We start from the raw sequence: 13,307 nt of genomic DNA, 5'->3' as shown, positions 1-13,307 counted from the left end.
GGGGCTTTAAAGGCCGTGTGTATTGAATTGTACGGGATTTGAGCGTTTTCATATTACACTGACAGCCCACGTTTTTGTCTGTAGAAAAAGGAGAAACTTGGGGGGAGGTTTGTGCAGTAACCGTTTAAGCCCTGTCATTTTTAATGTGGCAGATGTGTCGCGTCTGTTTGTCTACGTTCACACTGCACGCCTTCGTGATCAAATTGGATTCTTTTGTTTGGCTGTTCACAGTATTATTATTATTTTTTTGGCTAACATCTGATTCTAGTGTGAACTAGTCACGGTCCTGTAGCCCCCAAAGTATTAACACCTCACTGTTCCTCAACTCCATTGAGGTTGTCTTCCTTGTTTTTTATATTCACCATGTGACTTACGTCAGCGCATAATTATGAGCTTGTGATACTCACATTATCACCAAAGTTAGAAAACTCTGCATAGACATTTATGTTTCATGCAGCTGTCTTTGTTGATATGCTGTTCCAAATTGGGAGACCAAGTAAATACAAGAAAACTCTAAATATTCCAAATGTCCTCTTTTTATTGACAGTTTGCAGTGCAACCATATCAAACGTCATTCTCACACTGTTCCCGTTTCTCTCCGCTGCCCCCTAGATGTTCCAACGGACACTTCGGCCGGCCCGCCGTGCCAGGTGGATCCTGCGAGCCCTGTGATTGCCACGGCAACCTGGACCTATCCGCACCTGGCAGCTGTGATCCAATCACGGGCCGGTGTCTGCGCTGTCGTCAAGGTTACGGCAGCGCGTCTTGCGGCAGTTGTGCTGACGGTTACCATGGAGATGCCATCATCGCGAAAAACTGCCAGCGTGAGTAAACGGAGTAACGACAAGCATCGCGTCGTACGCCGATCGGTCGCTTTCGATATGTCGATGTCGTTTGGGTCAACGTTGTTAATCCCCGAAATGTGAAATGCAAACATGAGGGATAAAATACTTCAATTCAATTCAATTATTTTGTATAGCCCAATATCACAAATTACGAATTTGCCTTAGCGGGCTCTACAATCCGTACACATAGGACATCCCTGTCCCAGGAACTCACAAGAAATAGAAAAAAAACCTTTCACGGGGGAAAAAAGAGAAGATATTTAATAATTGATATTGATAATAGTGTGGTACATTTTAGACCCACAGTAAATGTATTTATTACAGCTGTCATTATCGAGTTACTTCACTGACTAAATGACTCTTTGCTGCAATTGTTTCACTGCATTTGGCGTGATTCTGTAATCGCCCCCATGTGTCCACCGAGGGAGCTGCTCAGCAAAAGGCTCGCTGTGAAGCCCAGTCTGACGGGGCCTTAGTGTACGTTCCAAAAATACGCTTTTGGTATCACGGTATCAAATCCCAACTGTAAAGGTTATTTTTGTAAGTTGTTGTTTAACTCTGGCGACTCACGTCAAGAAAACAGCTTTATTGGCCATGTATGTGCAAACATGTAATTTGACTCCGGTTACACGTATGCTTTCGTCGTCCATACATGTAATTTACAAATAGCAGGATAAATGTGAAAACGACATTAAAGACAACAGAGTAGCAACATGTATGTACGATATAAAAACAACAACAGAAACAAGGACAACCCCGGCACACTGAGAAGGAACTGGGTCAAACTCACATATTGATGGATTTGTCTTGAGCTATTCTATGAACAAGTGATGCCATAATCAGATTTTTTTTAAACAATCCCAAACATCGGAAGTTTAAGAGGAAAAAGCCAACACTGCACTCTCAGCAGGGTTGGTAAAGTGAACTAGAGTATTTCCTTTATGAAACTCAATTTTAGCTAAATGATACCTTTTAATCCTTTTACTAATACACTGAATAGATACACCATCTGGAATGTGTGTGTGTGTGTGTGTGTGTGTCAGACTGCATCGGCAAGCAGCTGTGCCAGTAGGAGGTGTGATGTCGGAGCGGCCCACTGACTGCCATCTGTGTTTAAGAGTGAGAATGAAAAAAACCATACCTGTAAAAAAAAAATGAAAGAAAAACAATAAAAGAGAGACTGAACAAGAGAGGAGAGAGAGAGATGGCAGCCAGTACAGACGTACAGATGGCTGTTGTTTGTGAAGATCATCATTTAAACCTGTGCTGTTGACAAAAGCGGTGGCACTGGCCAGGCAGAGAGACAGATTAACAGAGACACACAGGGGAGGCCGATACAGAGACGCAGGTAGAGCGCCTGGCGGGGGATTAATGCCTTTTTTATAGTTCATTGTTCTGAAGTTGTTTCTCCTCTCCACCCAGATAAATGGTTATTGATTAATCAGCCTGATCTACTGCTCTCCTACAGTGCTGATCGGCTGCTCGTTTCTCAGAGGGTTGTTATTGATCGTGTACGAATGACCACCAGGAATTATTAAAACACAACACTCTCTCTCTCTCTCGCTGCCAGTCTATCTGTCTCTCCTTCCGTCTGCCTCGCTCCCCCTATCGCCCCTAGTCTTAATGAATTTTATTGAGTGGAGCAGGAGAGTTCATGCCGAGTCCATTTGTGCATTATTGCACTGTAAATCTCCTTTACTTTTTCTTTTGATGTCAGACTTCCCATTTGCGGGCATTTTTGCTGCGGCCCTTTTGTGTTTCTGTCTAATAGCGGTTCAGTTTAATTCAGTCGGGGGTTTGAAAATGGTTTGATTTCTATCAAGGAAACTTGACCACAAAGCAGCTTGTTTAGAGGAAATGATTTCTCACATGAGGAAAAGTCATTTTTTCCGATTTGGTTTTAAAGATGTGTGAATTACACGCATTTGTTTAATCCCTGGCCCAACGTAGATATGTTGTTATTCAATAATGTAATTCTGTTTCTTATGTGTCTGACTCTCAAATAAAAGTTTCATGGATACTTCACGCAGTAGAACCGTAAACTTTGGGGAGCGGCGAGAAAGATTTACCCTCTGAACCTTTTAAGCACCAAGCTTTTTTTAGGCCTCTCAACCCAAACTAAAAAGACTGTATCTCATATTTTAATCATTTTTACATTTGTACCTTTTTAAACATGTTTTACTTTTGTTCAGATGTGTACATATCAGTCTATATATTACTGGGTAAGAGTAAATGAAGATGGCACACAGAAAAAATAAAAAAAATGTCAGGTCTGAATTGAAAAAAAGGACTTCCAGGCCTGTGTGGTGCTCACCTTTTATTGGACTGATACAGTCGGCCCCCAACATGTGTAGCACAGTTAAACAAAAGAGAAGAATCACAAAGCAAAGCAGCTTTTACTCAGCCAGATGGGATTTTTTAACATACTGTAACATAGTATTTTACATCTGATATGGTGACAAAGGTTATGAACCTGAAGGAATGGACTGGTAGTTAAAGGAATACTTCATCCACAAAATGCCATTTAAATATCTTCACCCCGTATTACCTTGAATTCTTCACCCTGTGAATAGAGAATCAAAAACGGAGAAAAGTCTTGATGAATGTAATTAAAATTGGGCCACGCCGTTGAAATTAAATCAAAGCTTTCATTTCCAAACTCTCACACAACTCCTGCAGTAAAATCAAAGTCTCATTTCTCCGGTCCTCTGCTCAATACTTCTGCGCTAAAACCTCACGATTTAAAACACGTTGGACGAGTACGAATGCGTACAGAAGCGCATGCGCCTGCACAAACGTCTGTTAATGCGGAGTTTTGTTTTTATATGCATGCTATCCTTGTCTCTGTGACTTCATTCTCAGCTCATGATGGCATGAACATTTTATACAAGAGTAAAATGTAAGCATACTTTAAGTTTCAGACGTTTCCTCTTTCACTTCTCACAATAAGTCTACAAGCGCTCACATTTTTAAACATATTCCTTCATACCGTGGTATCAGGCTTATAAATTATGTTTTAATGCATTTATTACACAACGTTCCGTCTCTTTTTATTGTCCCTCAAGGCCTCTCTCTGAACACCACATCTCATCTCATTTCCCTCCTCGATGTTGATTTATAGCTTGGACTCAATTTGCTGTCTCCCTACCTGGACTTCTCTCAATTACACATTCTGGATTGTTTGGTGACAGAACATAACATATTTCAGGTTGCCACACATTATTATCTTTGCCATCAAGCCCGGCGCTGAAAAGATACCAAATAAGAGACACACAACAAAAAGCAACAATTTGATCCCACAACAAGGCTTGCTTTGTAGCGGCTGACAGACCGGTGTCCAGATGGTCCCCGCAGGGTGAAGCTGGGGGGCTGAGAGACTGTGTGAACGTGTCTGTGTGTGTGTGTGTGAGTGTATATGTGTATGTGTTTGTGTGCTTGTGTGTGAAACAGGGACGGACGTATATTTGCATGTTTTCTTGTATGTTTAATCAGACGTGTGAGTGTGTGTGTGTGTGTGTGTAAATCTGCATCTATGTGGTTGAGTCGGTGCGGGGGCGGGGCATGCATGCCTCTGCGTTCGTGTGTGAAGCAGTCATCCATGTACGCATTACAGTATGTGTGTTTCTGCATATTAGTGTGTGTGATCGTGTGTGTGGACATCTGTTGTAGCCCTCGCTCTCTCACACTCCCCACACTCAGGTCTGTCCTTCTGTCTCTTTTGCATCTGACGGTGGAGAAAGGTGCACACAGGTGACTGGTCCGCACGTGGCTTTGCAACGTGGTGTGCGCAACTCATTTCTTGAGAAAGATGTATGTGTTTAAGTTTACTGCAGAACCAGTTTGTGTGCTCGTGACAGCCCGTCCACCAGATGGGCGCTGTGATGTTCAAGCTTTTAATTGTATATCTAAGGGTCTGATTGGCGTGTGTGGGAGGGTCTTTTTTTCCTCCTTCCTGTAGGATTTGAACACGTTTATTAAAGTTGCGTTATCTCAGATAAAGAGGGAGAAAGAGTTTTGTAAGGTCGTACGTGGGAATGGGTATTGATATCTTGGTTAATAACACATTCAGGAAGCATAAAACACACACATGACAGAGGCAATTAATTAAATTCCGGAGAAAAATGACATGAGACAGAGATTTTATGATTTGCATATTTGAATTGGCATTGGTCGTGATGCACACAGCCCTTCACAGCGCCCTGGGGGGAAACATGCAAACCCCACACAGAAAGGCCCCGCCCAGATTAGGGATGGGAACTTCCTGTTGTGCGGCGACCACTCGAGTGAACTTCTCTATAGTTATTCATTTGGCAAGCACCTTTATACTTGTTTTTTTCTTCTCCTCTGCCATTCACTATATTTTAATCACAGGGTATTATGCGGGTGCTTTTCAGCCTTTATTATTGCCTGTTGAAATGGCAGGATGTGAGCTGGAGGGACGGTGAACTACTCAACGCTGTTCACCGTGGAAACTCTTCTCTTTGTTTTTTGCGTCAGGAGTGACGTTTTATTTTATTACAGCCAGATTTCAGCGGTTGTTTTCCCAGTGGTAGTTTTCTCCTTCATCTTTGCACATTGGGGTCCGAAAATGTTTTGAAATGTTGAAAGTTCTGAACCAAAGTGGGGATTTACACACCGATTAACATTTAGGACCTAAATATCAAGATGATTGTTGTTGCTTGGTGTTGTAAACACGATTATTTTCAGGCAAACCCTAATGGTCATGGGGTAGCCACGTTCTGCCTTCGGGAAGCAGATTTATTTCACTTAATTTCAGCTGAACTGTACCTTTCTTTATTTCCTTTTCCTTTTTTATCTGACAACATTTCAAAAGATTTGTTGAAATTGTCTTGGCTGGCATATTGTGGCGTATGTGGCAGCGTGTGAATGTCTGGCTCCGGTGTGTCATTTTCCTGAGCAGCAGTCACGATGCATTTCCAGACCCAGTATTTAGTTCATCTGTTATGTTTTCTATTGTTCAATCAATCTTGGTAATTGTGGCTTTGTCTGTATGAGGACGTGCTAGTTTTTTTTTTTTATGTGCACATTGGTGCACACTGGACACCGGAAAGGGCAAATCTACATTCTCAAATTAATCCAAATGTGTAATTGTCCTCTGTTTTGTGTTTTCATTAAGGCTCAAACTTCTGGCCATACAAAATCAGCTCCTCGATGGATCTATTTAGGGAAGAGATGATTTTCTCTCAAGAGCATTCAGAAGGATATTCAAATGCATATCGGCAGCTAATCCTGAAGAAGACCTTAAGCAGGATCGGAGCTTATCCAGTCGAATAGTGTGAAGTTAATTTACTCACCAACCTGTGTTATTATGTTTTATTATATGTACTCATGTAGAAAATGCCATTACTAATTGATAAACTGTTCTCTCCTTTCCTGTCCTCCTGCAGCCTGTCAGTGCCATACGAATGGCTCTGTATCTGAGGTCTGCAACAAGGAGACTGGACGGTGCCACTGCAGAACAAATGTGGTTGGACGACAGTGTGACGAGTGCATCGTAAGTATTTTGACAGATGACAATATTCTTTACAGATATTGCTAATTTGTGTTGGTGCCATTCCTTTTGTGGACTTTTTATTTATTAATCTTCCCCTGGTGGCAGTAATTAAATCTCAATATCAATCTGGACAAGCTCAACCACCTGTGGTACTACACATACTTGTTTTTTTAATGCTTTACATCAGATGTCTTTTTTAGTTAACCAGAAATGTGGTACCAGGTAGGTTAAACGCAGATTTATGTTCCATATATATGTAGTTTATACTATTAATGAAGTGATTTAAGGAATTAAGGGAATACAAAGACCTTGTGAGTCCTTGTTTCTCATCTGTATACTCCAGAAATACATTTCTAATGTGTATTACAAATATATTTAATTGTATATTTTGTATATGTTCCATTTTCTTTCATTTTTTGTTGTGTCAGTTATCAGGTTATAACCCATTTACCCAACAAAGAAGATGCAGCATTATTATTATTATAAAACATTTTACACAAAATGGTTATTGGTTCCTTTGTTATTAACATAACAATAATTGTAATACTAATACAATGATTCTGATGATGCTAAATAATAATTGGACTCACCTTTTATCTTTATTTGTTCTTCTTTTTATTTTTTCACTTGTACTTTAAGTTTGTTCTTTTTATGTGTCCTGCTCACTCATTCTCATTGGTCCCCCTCCACTCCTCTGCGTTGTGATTGGTCCAGCCCAACTGCTGGTGGGATGCTGAGCGGCAGGATTGTATTCCCTGTCGCTGCAGCCCCCACGGCTCTATGTCTCAGCGCTGTGACATCGAGGGCCGCTGCATCTGTCGCCCCGGCTTTGTGGGCCAACACTGTGACCTGCGTCGCCAAGGTTACGAGAGGCGGGAAACCCGGAGGCCGGTGAAGCGGGTTCCCATAGAAGTCGCTCAGCAGAGATGGGGGGGGTCCTCCCGCACGGGGGGTTGTCCCAGGGGGGCATACAGGCCTAAGACAGGGGTAACGCACACTGCACGGTGTGGTTAAAGTAACATGGGTGTGTTTACTTGGTTGGGTGTGTTGTTTACTTGGTGTGCAGAAGTATCAGATATTTGTGTTGTTAAAGAACATGTGTGTTAAGGATTAGACTTTTTCTGTTTTTGGATGTAATGGTTTGAGGCTCAGATTTGTGAAACCATTGCATGGAAAGGGAGGAGTGTATCACATGTTTTCTACGCAGCATTTTCAAGATATTTCCCTTTGAAGACTTTTTGAGTGTAGGCAGTAATGCATCTGCAAACGTACACAAAATCAGCAATTATTAATACTTTTTGATATAATTGCGCCGGTTAGAAATCATTATGAAAATGTCTCTTTCAGCAACTCAAGTGGTTTGTATTTGCTGAATTTGTTACGTAAATAATCCAAATCTGGCAACATTTCGGAAGATAGATTTGAATGTGCAGTGATGAACCAACAAGCATGAGGGTTGTGTTTTATTTTCCTTTGCAGCAACCAGGATGCATGTTCAGACTACCAGACATCTTTTAAAGTCCTACTGCATTTATAAATTGTCTTCTAATCTGAAGACAAATTGAAATACATACAATTTCAGTACAGTCTTTCCTGTTATCTCCTTATCCCAGAATAGTAACCTTGAAAAGGCTGCAAATCACAAATATTGAATCTTTATTCCCTCATTTGGCCCTGCTGCTTTTCCTTTAAGTATTGCATCTCATGTCATTATAACCCTTTTGCCTCTAAATTGCTCTAAACAACTTGTCGAACCTTAAATTCACGACCTAATCTCAACTCCATTTCCAACCCTGTTGTTCCTCCAGTCCCAGACCCACGGCATTAGCACGGGTGGAGTGTGTATCCCATGCCACTGCAACTCATTTGGTTCCAAGTCATTCGACTGTGATGAAACCGGTCAGTGTCGGTGTCAGCCGGGCGTCACTACATCCAAATGTGACCGGTGCGGACGAGGATTCTTCAACTTCCAGGAGGGCGGCTGCACACGTAAGCATAGACCATGATGTAGAAAAGAGAGTGTTTCTTTAAAAGTTGACTAATCCGGATTCAGTCCAGGTAGAACTCAATCCACTGAAAACCCTGACAAAGCATTTAGCTGTGTCCTGTATTTTTACTCTAATTTTAATAAAAGTAATATCAGCAATCACAGAATGCTGTCCTTATTAAACTGCTGTTCTGCTCTTCTTTCTTTTTAATATAAAGTTTACACAAATTGTCTGCAGTGCAATTCTATTAACAACAAAAAACGGGTATTGTGTAATTTCAAAAATGCATTTGCTGTCCTTCACATCATGCTGATTGTTTTGCAAGTCAGAGCTAAAAATCATTCACACAAAACATCAGAGAAAAATATGACAAAAATGTTATGAATGTGAGCCGCTGCCGTTGGAGAAATGAGTGCTGCTTTGTATTCATAAATACCTTACTTTGTCATGCAGGCTTTTTGTCCCTCTGCCAGTTTCACATAAAAATAATTAATACATAATAAAGTTGGTATCTATGCTGCACAGCAAATAACTTGTAGTTTGAAATGTCATCATTTTCCTGCATAAACCACACACGTTCTGCCAGAAATTATGGAAACTTCCTGATTTCATTGATATTGATTGAATACACCATGTTTTATAAATATTTCTGCAATGTTCTACATGCCAGTGGACATTTTGCCAAGAGAAACTAGCTGCAGATATACACATTTTAAAGCTTAAACAAACAGAATAACAATGGCTAATTAATTACAGAGCTAAACGATTTCTTATAAATCTCTGATGCTGAATAAGCAAAACATCTGATAATTAAATGTAAATAATGTTTGAGGAAGAGACCATTTAAATTAATCAAATCAAATTTAGCCAATTGCACAGGGAAATACATTTTAACCGTTTGAAGTGTGTGTGTGTGTGTGTGTGTGTGTGTCTTCTTGCAATCTTTAGTAATCTTTAGTTTCATCATTCATTGACCTTGTGTGAACACTTTCCTTTTATAACTCTCTCTCTCTCTCTCTCTATATATATATATATATACACTACCGTTCAAAAGTTTGGGGTCATCCAGACAATTTCGTGTCTTCCATGAAAACTCACTTTTATTTATCAAATGAATTGAAAATTGAATAGAAAATATAGTCAAGACATTGACAAGGTTAGAAATAATGATTAATATTTGAAGTATTAATTTTGTTCTTCAAACTTCAAGCTCAAAGGAAGGCCAGTTGTATAGCTTATATCACCAGCATAACTGTTTTCAGCTGTGCTAACATAATTGCACAAGGGTTTTCTAATCAGACATTAGTCTTCTAAGGCGATTAGCAAACACAATGTACCATTAGAACACTGGAGTGATAGTTGATGGAAATGGGCCTCTATACACCTATGGAGATATTTCATTAGAAACCAGACGTTTCCACCTAGAATAGTCATTTACCACATTAACAATGTAGAGAGTGTATTTTTGATTAATGTTATCTTTATTGAAAAAACAGTGCTTTTCTTTGAAAAATAAAGACATTTCTAAGTGACCACAAACTTTTGAACGGTAGTGTATATATTATACTCACTGCACATTATACGGCCAGGTTTGCCCACAGTGTACAGCATGACTCTGATTCAAGCTTGCAGCATGTTGGATGTGTTGGAAGTGGAGATGCAATTATTCTTCCAAATGTGTGAATGAAAAGACGATCTGTGTTCTACAGTTACAGGCTAAGCTCACTTTAAAGTTCAACTTCACCTCCAGGTCCACCCAGTGGAACATTTAGAAGAAAAATAGATGTAGAGGGCATGTGGCTGGGAGGTGAAACCACGCCCACTTCCGTTTGACGAAAGCCTCGACACAGCGTCAACAAAAAGTACAGCTACAGTAGAAGCAAGATAGCTTGGCCACTGAATTTGGTAGTTTTACTGAAAAAAACAAAGAAACAAAAACACAAATGAGACATGATTACACCCCGTGGTCCTTCCGCCTTGCTCCCCGCTGCTCTCCTCCCGGCTGTCGTCTCCTAGCGTATTCTCCTTGCGTAGTCTCTTGGCATAGTCTCCTGGCGTAGTCTCCTAAGGTAGTTTCCTTGTGTAGTCTCCTTGTGTAGACTCCTAGCGTAGTCTCTTAGCGTAGTCTCATAGCGTAGTCCCCTAGCATAGTCTCCTAAGGCTTAGGAGACTATGCTAGGGGGTCTGTTTACAGAGCGTTGGCAGTCTTTTTTTTCATATCGTACATTAGTCCCAAATTGTTGACTCTAGCTCAGGATTGTTCACACAAGATTTAGGCTGATTTAAAACGTACGGCGTTGTCCATAGTGGACTGTTAAATAAGTGTGCATCTGAAAAACAATGAGTTATTGCCTGTTTGTTGCCAGAGCTAAGGATTTATATTATCGTTGCCCAAGGCTCTGTTACGTCATCTGAAAAATCATTTTAAAATGTCTATTATTGTAAGGGAATATGTTGAAATGATAACATCCTATTCCCTTAAAACTTGACACCGCAGGCAGCAGGTGCTGCCCAAATTATTAAGCAACCATGCACCCAAAGTAGAAATATGAATAGCTTTTTCCACATATCACTTTATACAATATGTTATTATAGGAAACCACTATTGACAGCCAAGATTAACAATCATAAGCAATGCATCAAAAAGACAAGATAGGACTGGAAATGATTTGCTTTGATTAATCTTAAAATCACTACCACAGTGCAGCGGTTTGATTACAGTAATAATATGTTGTGTTCAGTGTTCCAGGCAATTTACTGCAGCCAAGTAAGAATGCAAATATGATGCCGGCTTTGTGCATGTGGCTTTCATTAATTCATTTACAGAAAATGACTCGCTGATGACACCTTTCTTTCATTAGCAATGTACAATAATGAATCTGGAGCCATTCCATTCAATTTCAGTTGATTGAAATATCATAAAAATAATGCAACTTTCCTGTTTTCACAAGCGTCACATTTGTTGTGTACTGAGCTAGAAAGAGAGTCCTCTGGTATTGGCAATTGTGTTAATGGTCGTGAATGAGTAAGTTATTTGGCGGCTTAGTAAATAGAAATTTGAATTCACCTCCGCATCAGAAATAAATCTTCCCCTTTTCACTTTATTTTTTAGTTAAAGTTGGAACAACAATGACAGCCAAATCAAATTGTTGATTTACTAAAATAAATGAGAAGAACATACAATCAGCTTGTGATCCTTTGATTTGTCTGCCGCATTTAAAGGATACTTTCTGTCCTGTCTTCCAGTCTGTCAGTGCAGTCACGTGGGGAATAATTGCGACACTACCACAGGCCAGTGCATCTGCCCTCCAAACACTATCGGCGAGAGGTGCGACTACTGTGCCCCCAACCACTGGGGCCATGACATCATAACTGGATGCAAGGTAGGCTGGAAACTGCTTTTACAATTTGTAGTTGGTTTGGAGTTGGAGTATTTAGTCAAGTGTAACCTACAGCTCTTGTAGTAACACATGGAGCATCTTACAGTGGCAAACCCACTGGAAGGATATATATATAGATATATATATATCTATATATATACTCTACTCTTATTATCACAGCTTTCTGTCTGTATTTCCTGCTCCATCGTTGCCATTTCCTGCTGCCTCTCTGTTTTGTAACACTACTTTGTTCAACGGGTTTCAGAAGTAATTGTTCTGATCTAAAACGATCCCAGCAAAGAGCCGCCAGGCAGCAGAAACAGTAAAAGGAAGTGGCAGTCGTACATTAGCAGCAGAGGCTTGAACATGAACACACTGCGAGTCCCGGTTTCACAGCAGATTGATGCAGCTGCGTTCAACAGGACAACAGAGAGGAGCACAACAGATCTTTGTACCAAACAAACATGAAGGTGCAAAAGGTTCCAAAGACAACAAAACAAAATAAAACACAGTGAAGCATAGAGGAACAACGTCACAAACAAACAACAATTCATCAGAATGAAACATTTAACTTGCTGGAGATCACATCGTAATTATTTGTAACACTTAATGAAAAAACGTATCGAACAGCAATAAATATCTCTGAAAGCTAAGGTCCGTCTTGTGTTATAAACAATCGTTTGAGAAATGTTTCAATTGTAATACCAGCCAATGTTGTTCAGGGATTGTTTTTAGGAAAAAGCAATATGCTATCACTGCAGTTTAGTGTTAGAAGGAGGATCTTTTTAAGTGGTCTCACTCACTCCAGTTATGCATACTGTACATGTACATGTACAATGTACATGTATCTCCCCATGTTCAATATTTGGACACAGCTATCCTAATTCAAAGCTCAATTAAGCTCTTTAAGCTTCAGGCATCCAAACAGATCTTTTACCTCATAGAAGTCAAATAAAAGTATTCAGTCTTGGAAACTCTTCAGGTGTAACTGCCGTCTGCACTAAGGAGCCAAGAAGAATGTTTGCCTTGTACTTGATGAAGAACAAAAAGGTTTCTGTTGGTGTCCGAACAAAGCTCAGTTTGACTCATTACGACGTACAAGAGCAACATAAATAATCTCTGTGTTTGTGTTTGTGTTTGTAGGCGTGTGACTGCAGTGTGATCGGCTCAGTGACCCAGCAGTGTAACGTCAACACCGGCTGCTGCATGTGTCGCGACTCCTTCAGAGGAGAGAAATGCAAGGAGTGTCGAATTGGATACAGAGACTTTCCTCAGGTGAATGACCTGAATGACATTAGCACTGATAATATTACTGTTATCGCTGGAGAGGATCTCCGAGGGGATTCGATCATCCGGTGGTTGATAGTCTGTGGGACTCGACTTGAACAAGGGAGAGAAATTAGACATGACATTGCTGTTATTATGGATTCTATGAGCATAAAACGCCTCAATAAACGGATGTGTTTCATGCCTGATTGATGAAGCCTGATAGTGTTGTCACACCATTGGTTTTATTTCACCCTGAAGACATCTTTACACCAGAGCCAAACTTTTCTGCAGAGCTTCAACTTAGAATACA

At 40.3% G+C, this 13,307-nt stretch overlaps 1 protein-coding gene across 5 annotated transcripts in view; it reads left to right on the top strand.

Moving 5' to 3' along the window:
• lama2 (laminin, alpha 2) overlaps positions 1 to 13,307 on the top strand; it is a 170,330-nt gene that overhangs the window by 88,913 nt on the left and 68,110 nt on the right. For 3 of the 5 annotated variants that reach the window (XM_056427387.1, XM_056427386.1, XM_056427385.1), the window contains exons 21-26: positions 613 to 824; positions 6,254 to 6,360; positions 7,075 to 7,347; positions 8,169 to 8,349; positions 11,595 to 11,731; positions 12,872 to 13,003. In XM_056427387.1, coding sequence (XP_056283362.1) covers positions 613 to 824; positions 6,254 to 6,360; positions 7,075 to 7,347; positions 8,169 to 8,349; positions 11,595 to 11,731; positions 12,872 to 13,003 — 1,042 coding nt within the window. The remainder of the gene's footprint in view (positions 1 to 612; positions 825 to 6,253; positions 6,361 to 7,074; positions 7,348 to 8,168; positions 8,350 to 11,594; positions 11,732 to 12,871; positions 13,004 to 13,307) is intronic. The other 2 variants (XM_056427389.1, XM_056427388.1) reach the window with 1 other exon arrangement.

The sequence above is a fragment of the Pseudoliparis swirei genome, chromosome 12 (genome assembly GCF_029220125.1).
Source record: "Pseudoliparis swirei isolate HS2019 ecotype Mariana Trench chromosome 12, NWPU_hadal_v1, whole genome shotgun sequence".
Taxonomy (NCBI): Eukaryota; Metazoa; Chordata; class Actinopteri; order Perciformes; family Liparidae; genus Pseudoliparis; species Pseudoliparis swirei.
This window is presented reverse-complemented; position numbering and strand designations above follow the sequence as displayed.